General features: G+C 38.1%; 1 protein-coding gene across 1 annotated transcript in view; it reads right to left on the minus strand.

The window, feature by feature from the left end:
- The window catches only part of HDAC9 (histone deacetylase 9), a 458,294-nt gene that overhangs the window by 12,806 nt on the left and 421,552 nt on the right, over positions 1–23,936 (minus strand). The window contains exons 24-26 of the mRNA XM_084203797.1: positions 17,087–17,220; positions 8,007–8,091; positions 2,811–2,964 (exon numbers count right to left, since the gene is read on the minus strand). Of these exons, the coding sequence (XP_084059923.1) occupies positions 2,811–2,964; positions 8,007–8,091; positions 17,087–17,220 (373 nt within the window). The remainder of the gene's footprint in view (positions 1–2,810; positions 2,965–8,006; positions 8,092–17,086; positions 17,221–23,936) is intronic.

Consider the following 23,936-nt stretch of genomic DNA (forward strand, 5'->3'; position numbering starts at 1 on the left):
GATCTCTGCCATCAAATCAGAGAAACAGGCTTGGAGTTACAGGCCAGAACTATCAGTCTGGCTGACCGTGGTGTGATTTAAGAGGAAGCAAACTGACTCCTGGTGTAAGGAGGGAACCTCTCAGGCTGCCCTGTCAGCCACGGGGCTTCCTGTTCTGCTCCCACCCTACCTGTCACAAGCAACTTTCCCAAATGAACACTCAATGCAAAAGCTTGCAACAGGTCTTCAGAAAATGACCCCATCTACAGCAGTAGGAGGAAGAGCACACCTTCTAACAAAGCTTGAGACCCCACATGACTCCTCACATCCCTGCTGCCCTCTGTTTGCTGTAGGAAGTGTCTGGAGAAGGTGCATTGCATATCTGGTCCTTTATTACAACAGACATTAAAAAATGTGAAAAAGCAAAGCTGAACTCATCTCTACATTACTGCTGTTTGTGTTGGTATGCACCTATGAAATGAATGGTGTGCTTATGTGACGTGAAGTAAATTATACAGAACCCAAAGATTGCAATGCCACTGACATTCCCTGGACATTCCATGATGGATTTTAATTCACACTCAAAGAGCAGGCAGGTCCTCTCAGGTTTCCTCACAGTTGAGGACTCTCAAAATCCAACTTTCAGGGGGATCACTTTTGATTCCATATTGTTCCTTACATTCATCAGGAAGAAAACAAAGATAATGATGCTCAGAAGCCTCAGAAAACCTAACTATCAATTTTGGTCCAGTGGGACAGCATTTTTCTTGTCCTGTCACTCTCTAATGGCAACTTGGCTTCATGTGACTTCTTTGAGGGTTACAAGGGTAGAAAGAGATTTCAGGACACATAAGTGTGCAGGCATTTTTTTTGTGCTGCTGACAAATGTCTGCAGCACCACAGAAGATATTCCAAACGAAGTCATTTTTCCACAAAACAATTCATCACAATGGATTCATGCCTACAAGAGTCCAGAACTGATGAAGTGTAATGAATCTGGCAGCCACATGAATTCCACTTGTGCACATTTCAGTACATCCATTTTCTGCCATGTTTCTCAGCACTGCCCTGAAATTCTGTTTTCAGAATGGGTGGAAACTGTCACAGGTTATCAGCTGGTAGGTAATAAGTACAGTAATTAAGTGCAGTGTTAGTCAAAGGGTTATTTTGTTCAAATAATGTAGGAGTAGCAGTTGCTCTTGGTAGTTTTGAGTGGAGGCACATAACAAATAAAATTTTTAGTTATTCTCAGCAATGTAAAAATACACAAAATTAACCATGCCCTTTTCCAGACAATTTATAGCTTTAATTTGCTTCACTGCATTATTTCCAATACTTTAACTAAAATTATTTATATTTCAGAGCTATGCACACACAAGTGGGAATTCTTCTGTCCCTAGCTAGCAGAAGTGTCTTGTAACTGTCAGAAACTTGTATGAAAAGCTAGATTATTCCTTAGTTGAGCACTGATTACCACAGTCACAAATCTAAAATACATCTTGTGTTCATCATGGATTCTTCTCTAGCATTTATAAAGTTGTCTGCAATAATCCTAGCACAAGAATAGCCATGGCATATTAAATATAATTACAATTGGAAAGGTAATTATGAAAATACTGTGAACTTTACTAGCTAGCTCCACTCCCTGTGTGTCCCTTTGAGCCATGCCTCAATTCTTTGACAGATGAATGTTGCCACTGTTGTGAGGGATGTTCATTGCCAAACACATCCACAGATTTGAGCATTGCACTATTCCCCTGGGTGCCTATCAGTTCAGTTCTGATTAAAAGACACAACACAGGAGGAAAGAACTGAAGCAACTAAGAACCAGTCACAATGTAGGAGCCGTGGATCTTTCTGGCTCCACTCCCACCACTGCTCTCCCTACCCACAGCTCCCTCCTTTCTCTACTGTTGTTCCACAGCCTGATGAGCTGATGAGTCTCCTTATAAGGCTTTTTTCATCTTTCCTCCCCCCTCCCCTGTTTTTTGTGCATGATGGAACTCAAGTAGATCCACTACATTTTGTGTCTTTCTCTACTGGCGAAGACCAGGAGTATTTGTCCTTAAAACAAAAAAAAAATTAGGAAACTCCAAAAACTTCTCCAGAGGCTTTTCTGATTATAGATGACACAATATTCAGTGGCTACTGTTGTTTTTTTTCATGTGTAATTGGAAAAACACAATAGCATTTACTGCATTTTCTTAATTTGCAAGTTGAAAGCAATTTTCATTAATGTAAAAGGCAGATGACAAGCTGGAAAAACCAGCACTCTCATTCTTTGCTGGTGTACCTTCATCTTAGTACACAGAAAATGTTGGCCCTAATCCTGGTCAGGATAGCTTTAAGTTATATGCTGGCACTGTCCACATTTCTTCCAGGGAAGTAACTTCTAATGCCTGTCTAATATCACTCATTAGTGATTTAAGTCCATTGTTACTAAATTTATCTGACTGTTTGTTGAATGCCTTCCTAGAAAATTAAAAGAGATTTTAAAAGCTTCTAATGAGAAGAATATGGTTGATTACACTTGACCATGTCTATTTACTTCATATGAATACTGCAGTTTTTATGAAGTAGCAAGAAGTAGACATGGGAAGAAAAGGTTCTTGTTATAATCATGAACTTTAGTACAGAAATAGAGAAACTAACCCCAAAAAACTGCTAATATCTCAGCTTCCAGTGGCTGAGAGAACTGAAATCCAGGGATGAAAAATTCCAGGTATCTCAATTAGCAGGTAATTTTGAAACAACCCTTAGTCCTCCTTTCTTCTTCATTTTACTTGGCTGGAGAGAAAACCTTTTTGTCTGTAATAATTTCATGCACTTACCTGCTGCCTTCCTGAGGAATACACTGCTCAACATCCACTGAAAGAGAGGCCATAGCTGATACTGTTTCTGTCTCTTCCCTCTCCTGCTTCTGAGACTCAGCCAGAGCACAATCCACTGGCACAGAATATGGCTCCACTGACTTCCAGTACTTGCCTAAGGAAAACACACATAATAATTTATGGGAATTTTAGCTAGCATGGTGGTACAAGAACAGTAATCACTTAGTTCAACACTGAGTGATTATAGTTTAAAATCTCTGTGGTGTAAGCAGTACAGTTGAAATTTCAGACTGCAGTGAAGAGGTCTATTTCTGAACCTAAGAATGCCAAGTTGGAAAGTGCTTTCATTCCAAGAGCTGTGTCACACCCTTCCCCAGAAGGTAATAAACTGGAGGAGTAACACACAGACTAATGAACACAGATTGTCAGGAAGGCTATTGGCGTTATCTACACAAGGTGATGGGAGTTCAGAGCAGGGTTAATAACTAGAAGTTCTGATATGGCACACGGTTGATGCAGAGAGAGCAAAATGTAAAAAATGTACATTGTTGTACAAAGTGCTCACACAGCACTGTCTTGAAAAGGAAAGAAGTCAGAAATGCCAGCTCAGACTGAAGTGGTGTTGCCAGAACAATCAGGTTTGTTAGTCCTGGATGTTCTTTCTCCTCCAACCTCAGGGCGTATACTAGAACAATAATTTAGTTAAAACTTTCATATATGAACTGGCTGTTGCTGGAAAGCTGCCAGGTATCATAAGGGATAGAGCTTTCTGGTCTGCTATGTAAAAATACAGCAGTGGATTAAAAGCATGAATATTTTCAGATTTCTGCCTGCAGCAGAAGAAACTCATCGAGCAATGCAAAAAATAATGGCAGGTGACTCATCCTAAACACATAAAATAATCTGCTGTTAAGAAATAGCAGCATGGCTAATAAGAAACTGTTTGATTATTGGAAACCACATGAATAAGTACAAATTTACATGCATGTTTCTTAACAGTCCAGTAAAACACTGAGCACTCACTAATTGCCAGGTGGATGACACCTGGGGATTAGGAGCTTTGGGAAGTCTGGGAGCTCTGGACCAGAGCTTACTCAGCGTTTAGCAAGAAGCTTTCAGCAGCTGCTGCAGAGGTTGGATCAGGGTACTTATCTGAGAATTAGACAGAGGGTTTCAACAGCTGTGAAAGAGAGGGGATCAAGCAGGAGACCTTTCCAAGGACTAAAAGGAGGATTTTGGCAGCTGGGCAGCAGGCTGAGCTGAGGTGCTTATCCAGAGGGTAGCTGGAGGCTTTGACAGCTGGGAGGCCAGGCCAGCAGTGGGGCTGCCTCGGCTGCAGAAAGGCTGCTGAAAACTCCCTCTTTGGTAACACAGCTCTCAACACAGTTTCAGGCTTTTGGAAGGATGAACTTTTCCCTCCAGTGAGAAAGCAGCTGTCAATAAAGTCTGAAAATGTCTTTATTCAAAAACATCGTTGCAAGATGAAAGCCCAAGTCAATCTTCAAGAACAACAAGTGAGCACGGCCGGAGTGTTTCTTTGAACTCTAATAGTGTGCACGTTTGAGTAGTTAGCAGAATCTTTAAATAACAGGGACCTTCTGGGGATAAAATGTAAAGTGTATTAAGTATCCTACAAAGTTGAGATTAAGTGTTAGGAGGTTGGCTTTGCTCCAAAAACATGAAAGACAGAGCTAAAAAGTTATGTACATAACAGTAGGCTCAATGATTGGAGCCTGGCAAATTTTATAAAAACAAGACAAAAATATTCTCTATTATTACTGTGCTCAGAGACCATATTCTCTATTCATTAAAAAATACACTAAAAACAAACAAAAAAGTTATATGAGCATTCCACAGTGTTCTCACAGATCCTATGTACAAAAGTCAGTCTTTGCAATATACACCCAATTCAAACCCTATAATTTATGAGCTAAATGTTCACAGAATGGGTGGGGCTTTTGTTGCAGAAACAGATGTGTAAGAAAATCAAATCTGTTGGCATGGGAATAATACCCCCTCTTGCCTATAAAAGAAATGAACCCATGTTCACTGCTGGAGTTTTCAAGGGCTTTTATTCATAAAATAAAATATTAGTACCCAGCTACCACTGTGTTGCTCTCCTGCAGCAACAATAAAACAGCATCAGCGAGGATTGCTACATCACATTCGTTCATTCACACACAGGCTTGCACACCAGCTGCCCCCTGAATCCTGACTTTCTTGTAACATTAAAACTCAGGGCCAATTCAAGCATATTAGTGGGCTCTCTGCACCCATTTAACTGCCCTTCACTCCCAAGTGATTGGTGGTGTTCTTTGTTTCCCCACACTGAGAGCTGTGTTATGAGAGGGGCTTCAGCAAGAGAGGGAGCAGAGTCAGGCCAGGAGGCAGGTGGCAGCCTATATACTGCAGTGGAGGGTCCTGGAGAAAGGAACTACCTGGCAGGGTGCTTGTGGTTTGTGGGAGGAAATGTTTAAGCAGTCACAATTAGAAATAGCATCCAGGTAGCAGCAGGTACCTCATGAAAAGAGGGCTCTGTGATAATTGTGAAAAAGCAATGATAGGTTTCTCCTTAAAATCAGAAAAATGTACTTTACAAACACCTTGGGTAAGCAGAAGAGCTTTGCAAGCTTCTTTTTATCCAGGACAACATGTATTTGCTGCACACAAAACATACAGGCCTTGAATGTGTGTTCAGTCAAAAGATTGCAGGCCAAGAGTTATGGAATGGGGAGCAAATCACAGCACACAGCTCCCAAGAAGCTTTGGTAGGAGCTGTGGATTGACAATTAAAAGAAGTCAGAAAAGTATTGGCCTCAAACCACTCCAGTCTCTGAAAATGCCATTTCTACTGTGCTCTACTGGAATGTGAAATTCTACCAGTGCTGTTACATTCATTGAGAAGAACTTGGTGGAGCTCAAGGGAAAGAATGAAGCATACTGTTGGTTTCATTCATACAACACTTGAGCAATCATGGATTGCAAGCAGAAAACAATCAAGCCAAAACAGTCTTCTAGGTATGCTTTGGCTTTCAGCATCAAAATGTTCTTAAGCCTCCTTCAGAGATTTGTTTCAGCACGGACTCAATAATAAATTGGAATGTTTCTGTCACTCCTATCGGCATTTGTAATTGCCTTTCAAAGATTTGGATATGCTGTACCACATTTTGCTTAGAAAACAATGTTTGTTGTTGGTATTCTGCTATTGAGCAGGATTGTTTAGAAATAGCCTGTTACATGCATGTGGGAACTACTAATTCCAAAATTGTTACATTTTCAAAGGAGCTTTGTCAATACAAAACTGTCAATACAAAACATTTCTAGAAATTCTATTCTAGTTAGAAAAAGAGTTGTCTCTTAGTTTCTAAGTATTGTAGCTTCAAGGTTTTGCAAAAAAGCACACAGGAAGGACTGATTTGGTATAAAATGTTGATATTATTAATTGTGAAAGTTGGATCACAGAAATCCAAACCCAATATCCAAAGGCAATACCACGATCCAAACAAACCAAGCTTTCTCAGTACCTCTTGATGTGCTACTCAACAGCCTAATGCTCTCCAGCCTGCCTAACTCTAAAATATTGGACAGGTACTTGCTTCTCTTAGATCTAAATATACATCACAAAGCTGCACTGAACTTCTTCAGGGCTCCTTTCTGTCATCCAAGCATATTCCTTCTGATTACTTGGTCTCTCTTCAGACAAAATGAGGTAGATGTAACTTTTTAGGTAGTTGCAAGAAAAGGCAGAATGTTGTATTTAAGTGAATCTAAACCCTGAGCAGCCTGACAAAGGTTTCAGAACAGCCCACTGGACTGCATGACTGTAGCAGCTCAGCTGAAACCTAATTGTGTTAAAATTGAGTCATTCTGCAGAGCTCTGGACTATGTTCTCAGATTTACATTGTATATTTCTTCCTAAATCTACTTCTCTCTCAACAGCCATCAATTGTGTGTATTCCTACTCTTCTGTTTGTCTGTTTCTCAATTCACCCTTTTTTTGGTTTCAGATCCACTTTCCATTACATACATGTTTTATTTCAAACAGAATTGCTTCTCTTTTCCTTGTGTCTCTGGTCTGTGTGTGGCATTCTGCCCTTATTATCATTTGCAAATCTGTTCTATCTTGCACAGTACACAAATCTCCTTAACCTGCTGACTCCTTCCAGATCATTAACAGATTATTAACAGGGAATTTTAACTCATGAGCTACCCAGGGACATACCACTCAGTACAAAGGACTTATTGGAACACAGTACATAAAGCTTATTTAATTAGAGCTTTTCCATATCTAGGTGTCTACTGGATATGCATGATGAATTATATACCTACAATGAATTTCCTTTGTCCCCTTGCAACTAAAATCAGATGGAGGAGTACTGCATGAGCAGTGAATTGGGCATGGTGTCCCTTTTAAAAACATTTTTTTTTTGCATTTATTTTACGTAGATGATTTATCTCAAATGAAGGAAAACATTTGTTATTAATTTATTATTCTAAAGGAGCCAGCAAACAGTAGAAGTCAGGAAGCTCCTGACTCAATAAAATGGCAGAGACAAGAAGATTAGAGAATTTAAGGGATACAGGCTCAGTTGGACTAAAGCAATTGATGGCATAAAGTTCTTCAGTGAGAAAATGCCCTAAAACATCTGGGTTGTTAAAGGTTGGGGTCAAAGCTCACAAGTGAAGCAATAATGTGTCCTCTGTCTCAGAAACAATAAAATAATGTATTTTTTAACACTGTTCCATCGATCAGTGCCTAGTTGGAGCTTTTTAGCTTTATCTCAAGCTCATGTGAATCTAAGAGTGAGTACCTTATAAAGGGCAGCAAAAACAGAATCTGACAAACTATTCATTAGAGCTCTGATTTACCTGTCTGTTCCTGTCCCTCACTGACCAACATCTATTTCATCCAAGCTGCTCTGGAATGAAAAGATTTGGGAATATTCAGGAATCAGAAATGTTTAAATAAATTTAATGGGTTACTTTTTCAAGGCTAAATATGTGGCAGAAACAAAGAGATGCTGAAGAAATAAAAATAAAAGCATATATATATATAAATATTAGACACAACATGTCAACTTATACATAAAACATTTTCCCACTCTTTTCTCTGAAACAATGATGTCTATGACATTAATTAATAATAAAAAATAACCCCAAGCCCACTAACCCAGCAATTCAAACTGAGAAACATACTTTGAATTTCAGTGGTCTTTTTTAAAGAAGCTATTGCATTCATATTGGGGATTTGGTGCACAATATCTTCCGGGAGAGGCTCCAGCTGAAAGAACAGAATAGAATAATATAAATATTCAATAAGCCACAGGGACATAAAACAAACTGAAATGATCTAATCCTCAGGAAAAGCTCAGCCCAAGAACTGGTTAATATGTTGCTGGTATCAGTTCTAAATGTATAGTCATGATTTTGTTTTCTGTTTTCCAGCCATGTAATTGAATTCCAAGGGGCTTTTCCATTGGCTGCAAGACTAATCTATGGAGTCTCTGAAGCAGGTGCATGTCTGTGTATTATTCATTAAAAAATGCTAGTTATTTGTGTAATTTTTGTAGGTTCCTCACAAACCAAATTCCACTGTGTCTGTATACGCAGCTGGGCACTCCAAACAAAACCTTGCTGAAGTCACACTGGAACCAAAGTGTGCACTCTATTCTGGTGTCATTTTATCTAACCATCTTTCACATTTTAAGGTTTGTAGGGGAAAACCATAAAACACAGCTGCTTTTACTAGCTTAACATTTATTTCAAATAAAGTAGTAAATAAAAAAATGGTCATGCAGGTTAGAGGAAAATTTCCCTAAGTAAGTTTTTTACAGAATCAGCTGCATTTTAATTTCCTAGTTTTAATTGTATATTCTTTGAGTAGGACTGCACTAGCAGAAAGAAGTGGTCAGTTACTGCATAGTTATTTTTTTCCTGCAGTGGATAAATATAAAAAATAAACAGTATTTTGAATGTCACCCACATCTGCTTTATCTGCTTTTTTTTGCCCACTCTCCACACATTTTCTCCTAGGAAAAAAGTAAAAAATTGTTTGGACTTAACGCTTCCCCTCGCACTGTAATAACTATATTCTCCTTGAACTATGCTAAGACTCATGAAACTCTTCTGCTTCCCCAAGGAAACTGCCACGGCTGGGTGTGCAGGTTTGCATCCTGAGGAGCAGCAACTGTGCCAAGGTGGACAAAAAAGAGCAATATCAATACCAATCTCTCCTCTCTAAAGATAAGGAAGTTCAGCCACCGTTGACAGGAGACATCTGTACTGCAGACAAAACTCCTTTCTTAAGTCTGCCTGGGTCTATTTTAAACTAGGTCAAATGAAGCCCACCCAAGGAGCTTCCTTTGCAAAGTTAATAGTTCAGTAGCCATCATATACTGTCCTCCAGGTTGCTACCGCTGCATGGCTACTCACCAGCTAGATAAAATCAACTTTGATCCAAGCACACACAGTGGGAAGTAACTGCAGTGTGGATACTCCCTCAGTGGTGCTATTTTAAGCAAGCTCAGCTACAAATCCCAAAACTTCTGGGATCCTGCCACTACAATCAGCAGTGAATGCCTGTCAGCAATAAAGACATTGCAAATATCACCAGTCCTTTGGAGTCTTGGTAACTATAATGAATAGGGCTGTTCATGTCATTATTTCCTTAGAAGCCCATATGGGACTGCAGCTGGAAGATTTTCTTCTGGCTAGAAACAATAGCACTATGTTTTGTTTTCACATAGCATAAATCAGTCCATTCTGCTCAGTGATCAAGCATGCAGAGAAGTGCTGGTTGGACCTGACTGAGTCCCAGTGCTACTTGGTTTACCAAGAAGCCAGAGTGCAAAGGAAGATTGTTCCTATCTAGTATGTATCATGAATTAGCACAAAGACAGCAATTACAATACAAATAGTATTTCAGATACTTCAGCAATCCTTGAACCACATCTACTTTATCATCTTCACAGGTGGCTCTATTTGGTAACTCTTTCAGATGCCTGGGGGCAAACTGCATATTTATGAAAATGCCAACCAACAGATCAAGCTTTACAGGTTTTAGAACAATAATCCATATAATAACCTTAATAATCCATACCTTGACTTATGCAGATAAATAGCATTTGCTTTATCACTAGTCATTTTCTGTTTAAAGTAATCTATCATTTGGCCAGGAAGAATACAAAATCCTGAAGTTCTGTTTGTTCATACTGGGTGCAGGGACACATAAGGGGCAGCAAAAAATAGTTTAAGGTTCTGTTTCATCAATTTCCAAATTCCTAAGGCTTTGATGACCAATTCCCTGGAACAGAACAAAATAGCTCCAGTCCATAGCAGTAGGAATAATAGTAAAAGGTATGGAATTGCCAGACTGCAATAGGTGAGAGCTGTGTCTTGGTTTGCCCTTTGAATATAAGATTCTTTAGGTAGACCTTTTTTACTATGTCCTAATTATTATTTATTGTGTACGAATTATTAAGATGTTATATTAATATATAATTTATTAATATATAATATTAATTTTTATATTAATATAGAATATATTATCTTAATAATTAGTACTATTTGTACTAATTATTAAGTTGGGAACAACTGATGTAGAGACAGTTAGAGGAGATATTCTATTAAAAGGTGGATATTTCATTGCCCTCCTTAAAGATGGATTTTTGCAAGAGCCAAAACCCAAAAGGTTTGATTTTCCCTAATATATCAAAACCACCTCTTTATTAATCAATATAGAATTTCTCTTAAAATAAGTAGGCTGCATTTGGATATCTAGACATATCAGGTGAATATTTAGAAATGGCAGATGTGTTTTTAGAAATCAGAATAAGCTGATGAATCCTTAAAAGAAGAAAAAGGGTAAAACATCCAACACCTATCCCAATCATTATTTCATCTGTTAGCACTACTAACAATTTTGTAGGTGACATGAGTATAATGTGCATGTATAACTCTTTTTTTCCACAAAACTTTCATTTTATATTCCAAGCTTAGCTGAGGCAGTCTCCTAAGCCTTTCTCTCTCCTCATCCTTAAGTACAGCACAACAGACCTTGGACCTTCTTTCATATCAGGGAAATTTTATCAGGTTCCACAAGTGAATTCATTACATCATTTATCCTGCATAGCCAAAAATGAAGTTCCATTACAAAATCACTGCAGAAATAAAGCCAGTGGGTTATGACAGCTATTTCTATACTCTTTGAAATGAGACTGCCTGCATTCAAAAGGAGGATTCTGTTGGCAGTTATCCACTGGTTGCATACAACTGTATAGACACAGAGGTGTCCCTGGAAAATATCAGCAGTTAGACCTAATACTGAACAAAAGAAATTACTCTACACCTGGCATACATGGCATCATCACCTTCCCTCCTACACTTACTGGCATTCAGGTCATGAAGGCTATTAAATCTGGAGGCTAACAGAAAATAAGCTGAAAAGAGCACTGGAAAAACACCATCAGGAAAGAAGTCTTTCAGAGAAGAACAGCTCAGGTCTGCAGAAATAACCAAACCACTGGAGAGACAGTTTGGACCAGACACAAAGGGTCACATTTTCAAAGCTTTTACATGGCTGAATTGGGCTTTTGTATCCAAAGCAGAAGATTAATGTAGAAACTGAGTCCACTAATCATTTTCAAAATAGGAAAAACAATGTAAATGGGCAAAAAATCACTTGGTATGTCAAAATTTGCCAGAGGCATATCAACAAATGTTTGAAGAAGGAATTAACGATGGAAATTTCATGCGCCCAGAAAGGGATCTTAATTGATCCTTGGGAACGTGGTGAGAATCTGAAACTACAGCAGTCTTTATTAAGCTGAAAATTCTAGAAATTTCCGTGTTGTCTTTAGCACTGTCATGCTTTAAAGTACCAAGATCAGCTTCACTGAAAAATGTTGCAGAGTGCAGTTAGAGATTACTGACAAGTGAGGCAAGTGTAAGTAGAAGGTAAGGAGCACAGAGAGCCTGCCAGAAACAGAGGAAGGGGAGTAGGCAGGCAGGCTCCTCAGGGATGCCAGGGCTGCAGGGGGAAGAATCACAACTGCCCCTTTCTTGGTTAAGCTATGTAAAAAGCCTATCAGCAAAAAGACTGAGCATTGTGGCTCTTAGTGATGCCTGTGATTACAGAAGAGCAAATTCAAAGATCTTATGTGTCCTTATATTAGCAATTTTCTAAGAGCTTCTCTACTCTCTGTTTACATATAAGAACTTCAGGCATGTATTTTTGTGATCAAGGGTTACAATGCAGTAAATAAACAAATCAGGTTTCATCATGGAATAAATTCAAAGACACAAAGGGTCATTAGGGTCATTAGCACCTGCCAGTCCCTGAAAATCAAGTGATACTTTGGAATTATGTAACTTTGGAATCAGAATATTCTCTGTTTCCTTGGTCAATCCACTTCTTGAGAAGCACTGCTCACCTTGGGAACTTTGATGTCACCATGCTGACCTCTGGCACACACATTGCTCCAGCTTCCTATCCCATGCAGATCTCTATTTCTAGACTCTGGGTTTGTGCAAGCAACAGTTGACAGGTGTTTTAGACTCTGAGTTAATTTTTTTCTAGCACTAGAGTCAGATTAACAATGAGAATGTGAGATTGTGAGCAGGTTTACCATGCAATTTAAAATTGATCCGAGGCCATATTCACTTCTATGAATATTTTCATTTTGGAGAGAGAAATGCTTACCTGTTCTGGTAAATAACCCCTTTTAATGCCCTCTTGGCAGAGCTCGCTGCCTAGCTGGCAAGCAGCCCCAGATTAACACTGAATTCCACAAAGGAGAAAATGCCAACTTTTCATCATCAGCAGGAAGGCTGCAGAGTACAAGCTTTCCACTTAAATTACCATCCCCTCTCAAATGCCAGCTCAACAGATTGGAAGAAAGAAGCACATACTTCACACTCTGCAAGAAAATTGTCCGGTGTAAGTTTTCAAGCATGTTTGGGAGCCAACCAATCACAATGTTTTGTCAAATTCTGCTTCAGACTGAAATTCAAGCCAGAAGAATATTTACTAGAAGATGTTAAATTTAGTCACTTAAAAATGTTTTCACTCTTGGGGCCAAATTCAGCCTCGGCCGCCAGAGTCAATGAGGACTGACGTGCATCCTCTCCACGCCTTTGTTGCAGGGTCCCGCTGGGCAGAGGCGCTGTGGACTGCACTTCTCTGCTTCCTCTGTGCAAAGAAGAGCATGACCCCATCTGTGCCTAATTATCACTTGTTACACACCACAGAAAACTGCTGTGCCACAGGAGCTGAGAGACACTGCCCAAACCTGTAGGCAGATCAGAGGGACCATGATTTCTGTGTCCTGTGGAGATATCGCACCTGGCTGCTTTAAAAGGGATGGGATGAAGGAAGAGCTAAATCCTTAGGTTTTGATTCAGAGTTTTGTGCTTGAAAGAATACTTCCCTACTCTCTCTGGCTGCAGAAGAACCCCTATATGAATGCACTTATGTTGGAAATAAAAAGTAGGATTTAGCATACTGGACTCAAGGAAAGCCCATGCCCAAGGATTTCTGAAATCCAAATAGTGCCTCTTCAAAAATAATGTGGAGGAAAGAAAGCAGAACACGTACCCTTACATGTCTAGAGCAGCATTACTCACCACCACCAGAGCTCTTTATGGCATCAAAGATAGGATGGGCAAAATAGGGTGGAATCTCCATAATGAAGATTTTGGGGGAAAATCTCAATATTCAACCAAATTTTCCACTGACATCTTGGAATAAAATATAAATCTTAATATTCAGTGGCTTTCTTAATTGAAGTAATATGTATATCTATATCCACTTTAAAAATGAGGTTTAAATCTATATAACCAATGTGTGAAAAACTGTAGAATCTTTTAGAGTGTCACAATAAGTGAAAGAATTTAATTTTCAGCATGCATATCATAATCTCAAAAAGGCTTAAAAGCAATGATGCTTTTGGAATTATCTGAATCCATCTTTTCCTTTGTTTTGACAGATGCTCTTTTAATGGACCAGTTCTCAAATCATGTTGAGAAAATTCAGGGATATTTTAAGGCAACTGATGGTCATCTTGCCTTTTCACCTTCCAGAAGGTTTTCCATGTTTACATTTTGGATTTCAAGGGAACCCAGCTGCTTAATCTCTTCTCACCTCTTAGGAAGATTTCCTTCCAAGGAGATAACCTACAGTGCTTCTAATTAGGTCTGCAAATGGTCAAATGGATTTTTCTCAAAGTGACATGGAAACTTTCTGCTTGTAAACAGGAGCATGGAGAGGAAAGCCCAAGATACCAAAATGTTTTAAAAGTACTTTAACATATAAACTTTCTAATTAAAAATTGATCTTTATGAAGTTTATCCTTAATTCTATAATTGCCTTTTTAGTTTGTTTATTATTTAAGAAGGTATTCACAAACCATACCAAACTGAGCCATTTCAGATACCATGGGGTGTCTTGCCTTCTTTCCAGTTGCTGTCAGAAAAGGTGTGGATCTTCTCAAAATTCTCTGCTACTTATACCAGTCCTTCCTTGCTCTAATTATTTAAAGAAGATTAATTTGATAGAGTACTACTCTCCTAGTGCCTTCACTCACTTTTTTCTATGAGAAGAGTGAGAAGTTATCTTGCTTAACAAATCACTGCGCTATAAGCCATGTATAAATAAAAATATATCTATTTTGGATGTCAACCTGTTTTCCTTCTTGGTTCTCTGAGAGAAACTAACAAAAGAAGCCATTTTGCACTTTTAAATTTAATGTTACCTCTTAGGGAACATATCAGACCAGCATTCCCTGAAAGCTGAAAGTTGTAAGTTGTAGCTAGTTTCAGAATTTTTTATAAAGTGTTATTCTATTGGTAATAGGACACATGAAGCAGTGAATTTCTGTATTGAAAACTCCTGGCCAAAAACAACAAAAGAAAAGAAAAAGTTTTCAAAAAGCTCTGCAAAATGTTTATGAATTCTAATCCTCAGCACATGAAAAAATACATCTGACAAACTGCAGGGTACCTCACAAAGGCCTTTCCCAACCTTTCTAATTTGAGTTCAAATACATGTGTAGTGTTTAGAACTGAAGTTAATCTTGCCAAAGTTTTTAAACTAGGGGTGCAGCATATACCATTATTTGTAAAAGTGAAAGGCATATAATAAGTTATAATTATCCTATTAATCACCTGTAAAGAATTGCATTCAGAGAAGAATGCATCCTCAAATTATAGTAATTGGTTGTTTAAAGAAAAAAAAAAATCCATCCTTGGCAGAACACAGTTGGAGTTTGCTGTGCAAGTTCATGAGTAGTATGCTGAAATCAAGCAGTGTGGGCCATGTGGTGCATATTTTCATAAATCTATTTCTAACTGCTAACTAGGCATCAAACTTTCTTATTAGTGTCTGTTCCTTGGCAATACCTTCACTTATTCTTTTTAGCCGATGTTGGGTTCTTGTGGTACTCTTGATAGCAACATCCTCTCTGGAGTACTTTTCTTCACAGCCATAGCATATTTTGTCTTTGAAATTCTGCTGCACCAAACCAGTTGATGCATATCCCAGGAGAAAATGTTGTTAGCAAAAGGACATGAGAAAAATGCTTATTGCCCGAGATGTTTCAAGTTATTAATGACTATGTTCTTTTACAAGCAAATTAAAAAGGACTGCATGTGGGTTTTTGTATTCATCCTCATTCAGTGATAATTGAAATAGTAGTTGGGTTTGATACAGTGGTAAAACAAAATAAGGCAGTTTCCATAAATGGGTAGCACCACCAAATGGTCATAACTGGTTAGAGGGACCCAGGCACTTACACAGAGGAGGATACATCACACCATCAGCATAGAACCATTCCCATTAGTCCCACAAGGGTGAAAACTACAGGGAATGGGTTTAGAAATGCTATGAAAAGCCATTGGCATTGTAAGTTACTATCACAGGGAAGAAGACAACGGAAATATCAATGAGAGTGCCCTGGAATGGCAGCTGATCAGGAAGGTTATGCTGCATTAATAAGATTTTCAAAGCTGGGTTATGTAATTCATATTTCAGTACTTAAAAAAAAGAGCTGAGCAGCTTTTTTAGTAGCATATACCACCATGCTGGAAAACTTTCCTTATAGAGTTTGTCAAAGGTGACAGTGGATAAAACCCTTTGAAACCTTTCACTTTTTTTTTTTTTCTGGTGTCTGTTTAGCATTTCTGAGAATATTTTTGAAAAACAACTAACACTTTATTCATTGTATGTATAATGTAAAATTAAAAAAAAAGCATTGTGGATGTTCCATAAAGATGAAAAGCAAAGGTTTAAAAGAACACTTAGAAAATTCTTCTACCCAACATCCATCAGAAGACACGTTACTTCACCTTATTCACATAGGTAGGAAGCCTTGAAGTGGAAGGGAACTGGCAGACTAGCCTGCAATTTGGCACTAATACATTTGATTGGAGAGATTATATAGCTATTAAGAGTTCCCCTGAGGGGGAAACAAAGTAGCACACTCCACTTTATAACAAGATCTTGCAAAATTCACAATTTATGGTAAAGGCTTTTGTCCCTTCATATATTATTTTGGCTACACCTTCAGCAATTTTTTTTCCTTCTAACTGTATTTATAGGATAAAAGATATTTTTTAATGGGCAGCAGAAACATTTTCACTAGTAGGAATCCTTATCGTGCATTTCTATACATAAATAGCACATACTCATATTTACTTAGTCTTATAGTCTCCTCTCAAAAGTTGTTAACATATACAGTGTTCGATAACTCTTGGAAACTCCATTTCAACTGCATACAGATCTACCTGAATTCTCATTTTTAATTTTTATTTTAATCTTGTACACAATTTTATTAATGTTTCAGAAGTGAACTGTGAAAATACTGCAAAATATGTGCCTTTTCAATATCCACTTTCTGAGATTATCAGTTACCTTGAAAAAGTCTTTTTTTTTTCCCATGATAGATGCCTAAAAGGTCCATTCCTAGTAGATGATATGTGCACCAATGACTACCAGTGATGTCAAGTCTGGTATTCAGTGCATCACTAAAAGCAATTTGGAGATTTTAAATATTACTCAGAACCCGGAATAATTTAGGCATAAACTAAAGAATTTGTATAATCATCTCTTTTAGAGGGATTTATGCAACCAGGCCTGTTCATTTCTAAGACCTATTCAAATTCCATGGTTTTTGTACCAAACGAACAAAAGGACTGATGCTATTGTTACTAAAAGAATACCAAAGATAGCAGCTTCAGCAAACGTTGCTCATTGTCTCCACCTGCTATGATTTGTGTTTTACCTCATTTCCTAGGAGAGCATTTATACAGGCTTCAGAGGCATCACAGATGGCAGTAAGGTCATGTCCTCCCTCCAGCGCCAGCACCACACGGCCGTCCGCCAGCTTCAGCAATTGCTTGGTAAGGTGACCAAAACCTGGTATTCAAATACAGGAGTGCAAACAATTACAGCAGAACAGGCATTGCAGGCATGTTTCACATCTGCTGCACAGGAATGTAGAAAGCTCTGGAATACTGTACAAGGAGCATAGGATATACTTAGTCCAGTATCCTGTTTCTGACCATGGCCCTCACCAGATGATTTGGAGTTAGTATACGGAATTTTTATGAGGCACATGTGAGATAATCCCTCATGCTGATCCCTCATTCCTGGAGATTAGTAGAAACACAAGGACATTTCTCTTCTTACCTTTGTTAACCATTATCACCTTGGATTCTCTTCCTATTTGCATATCAGTGTTAGCCATGTTAGCCATATCAGTGCATAGCCATGTTATTTAGAGAGATTTGACATAACCCTGGTCACTTATGGCACTGATATGACAAATAATATTTGTAGTTAAACTCTGGTGCTATAATTAAAAATCATTGTGCTATCCAAATGGGATGATGAAGGGTTTTTTACTTAAAAATTACTTCTTCCTTTGTATTTGAGGTTTTAGAATTATATAAAATCATGGACTGAGAGATAGTGGAAACATATGTTACCTCTTAGCTCCATCTTGAAGTGTTTTTAGAAGCAGCACTAACAACTTTAATTCAGGGGTTTGGAATAAGTCAAAACTGTCTAGAACTTCGTAGCTATCTCTACCAGTATCGCTCACTCCTGACCAACAGTACTCTAAGAAACTCTGCACCATAGCCAAAAATGATGGTGCTCCATTTTCTGTGGTGATCTGTAACTACACAGACATTACCACAAAGTTTTCATCTGTGATTCAAGTAAAGTTAATTTATTACATTTTTAATGACAAAAAATATTGCATGAAATATGTCAATTTGGAGTGAAGATATCTGGAAAAATTTTTGTGGTAGTTTCCTAGGACAGCTATTGTTTTTGTTTAATCTCTTTCAAGTAAGAAATGATAAATAAAGATTTGAAACGATTGATGTTAAATAAACATCACATCTTGTTCTTGACTTTTCCACTTGATCTGTACTAGTTGCTCCATTGATGGTCATCACTACTCATTCCAGTGCATTTAATTTCCTTAAATAAAGCATTAGAAGGTACCTGCTAAATCCTGCAGTTCTATAAAGACAGAAAAATCAACATCTTTTTACTGTGTTCCAGTGGAGAAGACCACCAAAAATTAAAACTGTGAATATTACAAGCATATTTTCCAGAGAAATTTTCCAAACTCACATTTAGTTCTGTTTTCATCTTGTGATGTAAAATGGACATCTTTGTTAAGCACATGTCCAACTGTTTTTAAAATAGGAACTTTAACTATATAAAATCTGGATTAGCTGCACAGACATAAAAACCTCAAAAGAAACAAAAAAAATCCTCTACTTGCCACTTAACATATAGATGATCATAGAAACTCTTGAGGTGAAATACTGTTTCCTTGAGCCACTGCCCAATCTTCTGTACTCTAAAAGTACTGCAGTTTTGGTACTAGCAAAGTAGCTACACCATGGTTCCAATTGCATAAAGTGCTGAATAACAAATAAAACCTTAAACTCCCATTTAAACTCAGCCTTCCCTCCTGAAAAAAAAAAAAACTACCTCCTTCTCCCCACCCCCCCAAAAGACCAATTTTAGACAAGGATAATAAAAGTGAAGGAAGGAGTGGAATGAGGGTAACCTTTGATCTTTAGCCAATTTCTGCTGTCTTTTACCTACAGAAATTATTTCTGTCTGCATGTTACACATGAGATCTTTAGATCCATAAGAAGACAGTGCCAACAGTGTAAAGTGAGTCAAAGATAGAACATTTACAGTAAATGAAGAAGAATGAACAGGCTCCCCACATCTATAATTCACCCTTGGAGTGTGTGAGGAATCCAACAGCACTTTTAAGATGATGTTATCCTTTTTGTTACACAGATTCTGTGACAGGAAAGCTCTACTATGTTTCCCCTGCACATTGGAGAATTTTGTATTACTGCAAATATTGCTATCTCCATCTTGCAACCTTCTGAGGTTTGTAGGGCAATAAATGTAAAGGCTCTTGCTACGCCTTTTCTTCATTTAGACAACCATACATAATAAATCCCATCATCATTGTTGCAATATTAGTTTGTCTGCCTGATTTCCTTACGATTTTCCTAGTGTCAGTGCTATAACAGTCACCCCTGACTTGAATCAGGATACAATGAGCCACACAGAAAGCATCTTTCCAAACAGAGATCACGGTAACAGGATAAACTGTCTCAACCCAAATTAACATGATGGGGCTTTTGTTCAGTATAACTGCCATGAGAAAGTAAAGGTGGCTTGCTAGAAAGTGAAGAAATAACTTTAGTCAACAGTACCAACATCTCCTGTGACTGAAAGTGTTATGGAAATTGTTAACAAAGAAACTTGGATCCCATGTCACTGCAGCAACCTAGGAAAGATGTTAGCTTCCTCAAGGAAATCCCCTGGAGTGCAGAAGTAAGAAAATGGAAAGAAAGGAATCCCAGTGAAGTAATAGTTTTAAGATGGGCTGTAGTTCATGCCAAATAATTAATGAAAACAAGAAGAAAATAGTAACAAGCACCATTAAAAGAATCCGTCATCTCCCCCGATATAAGGAGATCAAGCACTGGCCAACTAAAGGTTAGAAAAGAGTCAGACAAGTATTTTGAATCCTGGGCCTTCCAACTCACATGAATATTTAGAAATCAGCAGCAGTTCTTGGCCCTTCTACTGTGCCTGCTGAAATCTTCTTGTAAATTTGCTCAGTGATTTTGCATTTCAGAGAAGTGCAGCAATTTTTTTAAATTAGGCTCACGCAGTGTGCTTGGAAATTGTAAGAATGGTTTTGTGCCAACTATTATGTTCATAATTTCTGCAATTTATACATTAAAAGTTTCATCAACAGATGAAACAACTTGCTTCATCAACAGATCCAACATTTGGGTATCCTGGGTAGAACTTGAAAATGCATTTAATATTCATTTGCTATCATCCTATTAAATATTATGATTAACCTTTGATTTCCATGAGAAACAAAACACTACTAAGTAATTCTGAAATTTCTACTCACCAGTACTTTCTTCACAAAAGAAACTGGGGTGCACAAAGTACATTCAAAGAGAGAGGACTAGATTAAGACCGTAACCATTATAAGCCATGTTATGCATTGGACAGATAATCTGTAAATGAGCCAACCTTTTGCCAACCTTTGAAGTAAAAATACAAAATTTCAAACCAAAAACATAATGTATCATTTCTAATTATACCTTTTCCTGTCCTGCACCACTATTATTGGAGGAGATACAATACTCAGACTTTTGCAAGAAATTATTCTAATGTAGGAAGGTGGAAAGAGAGAAAATTATTCTGATAGACTAATGAGCAAGATGTTAGGCTGTTATTGAAGGACACAGTGTGCTGATCACTTGAATTACCATCTAAGGAAGTAATTCATCTTTTATTGGACTGATGCCCCAGTAAGGATCCTGAGGTTTTTTTCTGTTTGTGACAAGCTCCCCCCACACTCTTTTTAGTTCTGCTAAGCAGCACGAAATTGCATGGATGAGGTTTCTGAAGCCTCATTTGACCAAAGTCAGTGGAGCAACTGTACTCTACCTGGACTTACAGAAAACCAAAATATATATATAAATCCTATATAGAGATAATACAGAGTTATTTCAGTTTTCTTTTGTTGTTTTTGAGGTATCCTTACTCTGATAACCTGAATGCACAGTGGCAAGCAGAAGGCAGGTAAAACACTTCTTATCCAGGCCAGTTCCCCTCTGAAAGGCTCCTTACACAACGTGTTGTGTTACATGCGCTTGAAGTAAAGGTAACCAGTCAGAGTTCGTATGGAAAACTTCCCATTTTGCAAAAAGAAGCACTTGAGAATGAAGACAACTTGTGAACATTATTCTTTTTGCATCCTTTCCTCAGCAGACAGGGAAAGGAACCATATGGATGGGGTGAGCTCCCAGCCAGCACCATGGCACTCCTTGTTTGCATAAACAGTCATATAGGCAATTCAATTTGCTTGCCAGCAAATGTGCAAACACCCAGTTAGGGGGGACTAAACCTGCCTCAGCAGAAGAAAGACCCTTTCCCTCTCCCACACTGTGCATAAGGAGAGCAGATGTCTCCTGTGCAGTCATTTCTGGGTGATGGCAAGCTGAACAATGCCATGGTGCCGGCCCTTGCTCTCTGGAGATGTCGGGTGAAAGAACAAGGACACATCAACAACCAAAAGGTTGGAGAAGCTTTAGAGTTACAGAGAAAGCATCAGCTTTTTCAGCCTCAGCAGCAGAGCCCCGACAGCTCTTTTGGCTTGAGTGTCTTAAAAGCTACAACCCAGCCCTAAATTACAGGCAGAGCTCTGGTGAGCTCCTCTGGATGCTAAGAGCAGCCTGGAGAGGAATACATGCAAAACACAAAACCTCCACAGTCTCTGTCCTGGACCTCCAAGCATGTATTTAACTATTATTTACCATTTAATCATGTCATTACTCTCTAATTTACTTGACAATGTGTTTTCCTCTCATTAAAACTGTTGCAATGATCTCTGCCAAAATTCTACCCACCAGTGTTCCGTGCTCCTTCCCTGTGGCTCCTTCGTGACTATTTGATTAATTTTCATTGATATTTTTCCAACAATAGCATCTAAAATTAACTGGGTCAGTTTTTACATAACTTCCTGAGTCACCAGGCTACGTGTCCTAAATAAATAAGTCCATACAGGAGTCAAATGATAATTTACCCTTACAGCACTAGCAGGGGCTGGGATATTTTACAAAGTTTGTGTTCTATGATAAGAGAACATATTTTAATCTCAGCTCTTAATTCAGGACCTTTTATTCAATCAAAACTTTATTTGGATGAAGTCAGAGACTTGACTCAGTTGGCAGGACATGGCCTTGAGTGAGGGGGAAAGGAGATTTTAACGCCAAATACATTCTTATGAAAAACATTTTCCAAATGGCTGAAATTACAAATGTTAGTGCTGAGGTACCTGAATTTAAATGGTACATTTGGCCTCCAGGCATTAGCTGCTGATTTCTTGCTTTTAATACAGGAGAAGGAAGCTCAGTAACACTTCAAATTACATGTCTCAAGCAGGCATTTAATTTATATTAAATTAGACAGTAATTGTATGTTAAATAAATACCAATAGTCTCAGGAACACATTTTTATGGAATAACAATTTATGTAATAGATGTTTTTATTGCATGCCTGTTAGGTCTACAGTAATATGTTTTCCTTAATTAGCTGCTCTTTAGCTGTTACACAGAACATAACTTACTAAATCTCAATATATATTCAAGGATACACAGGGTACCTCTTTGGAAGTCAAATACTGCAAACATGTCTTGCTACAGGAAGAAGTGACCTTGCAATGCTCAGTAAGATGGTATTTTCAACTCACTTGAGATATGGAAGTGTCCAAGTGTGCCATACAGTCCATAGCATTTGCTTAGTCCTTCATGAGGAAGGAACTTTTATAACTTCACCACACAAAGCCGCACTGACCACCAGGCAAAAATGTTTCTTAGAGAAAACATATGGAGGAGGAACACTCCCCCAAACTTTTCTTCCAATTAATTAATGGAAAAATAAAAGGATGACATTTCTTTTGTAACGTGCATTATCAAGCTTTAGCTATTCTGCACCCTCCAAGAAAGGTCACAGTAATATGCAAAACAATTATGAAGCTTTTAGAACTGTTAAAGTGCTGTTATGTGGATTCAGAGGGAAAATATTCAACCACAGATTTCAGCTGCCAAAGTCAAAGCAGGGACCTTTGGATATTCCCAAAACAGGCAGGATGTTTTTCAGCCCTGTTCTCACTAGCGCTTTTCTCTGTGCCTTCCTTTCTTCTCCATTTCCTTACATTTCCTTAATGTCTGCCCCTTATAGCTGGCCCAAGCAATAATTTCTTCACTGTCCTGCTATCCTTCCTCTCTTTTTTTATTTTGCTTCCTATTTAAAAAATCCTTTACTAAGTGGAGCCAGACAGGATGCAAGATGATCCCTGGTTTTTCAAGAACAAGTAGTTGTTCTGCATCAGAAAGCAGAAGCCAGAAGAGAGAAGCTGTAGGACTTCATATAGCAAGGTGGTATTTCAGAGTCTTGGATTCAGATCTCCCTGAAAAAGGCTGTTGCTTCATCTGTGAGGTGAGGGGATTCTCCATGGAGTTTGGAGAGCTTTTTCTTTCTTTTTTTTTCCTGGAGACTGAAAACCCTTAAAAAGGATTCTGTGGAGATAGACTAATCAGACTAATAATTATCTGTGAAAATCTGTCCCACATACTGTGAAATCTGCCAAGCTGATAGAGCATGTGGTATTACTGTTATCATAATAACTTCTTCCAAAGCTGATCAAGTTGCCTGATTAAACTGATATGCAATATATGCATCTGATGTTACAAGTTACAGATGATTATATCTTCAAATCTGAGTCTAGACTCAGTAAGGGGTTGGCTAAAAAACAAGACATCTGATTAAAAAATAATTCAAAGTATGAGGAATTTGTTTCTAATCCATGCTGGAATGAAAATCAGATACTACTATTGACTATCCAAATAAATCAGTAAGCTTGATTAAGTTTGGAGAAGTTTATTATAATGCTACTGCCTATAAAATCAACTTGACACATTTTTAAAATATGTGGGGCAAAGTTTCTGCTGTTATACATGAATAGCTGAAATGTGGGCACTGAGTTATAACTGAAA

This window comes from Fringilla coelebs, assembly GCF_963513975.1.
Source record: "Fringilla coelebs genome assembly, chromosome: 1".
In the NCBI taxonomy this organism is placed as follows: domain Eukaryota; kingdom Metazoa; phylum Chordata; class Aves; order Passeriformes; family Fringillidae; genus Fringilla; species Fringilla coelebs.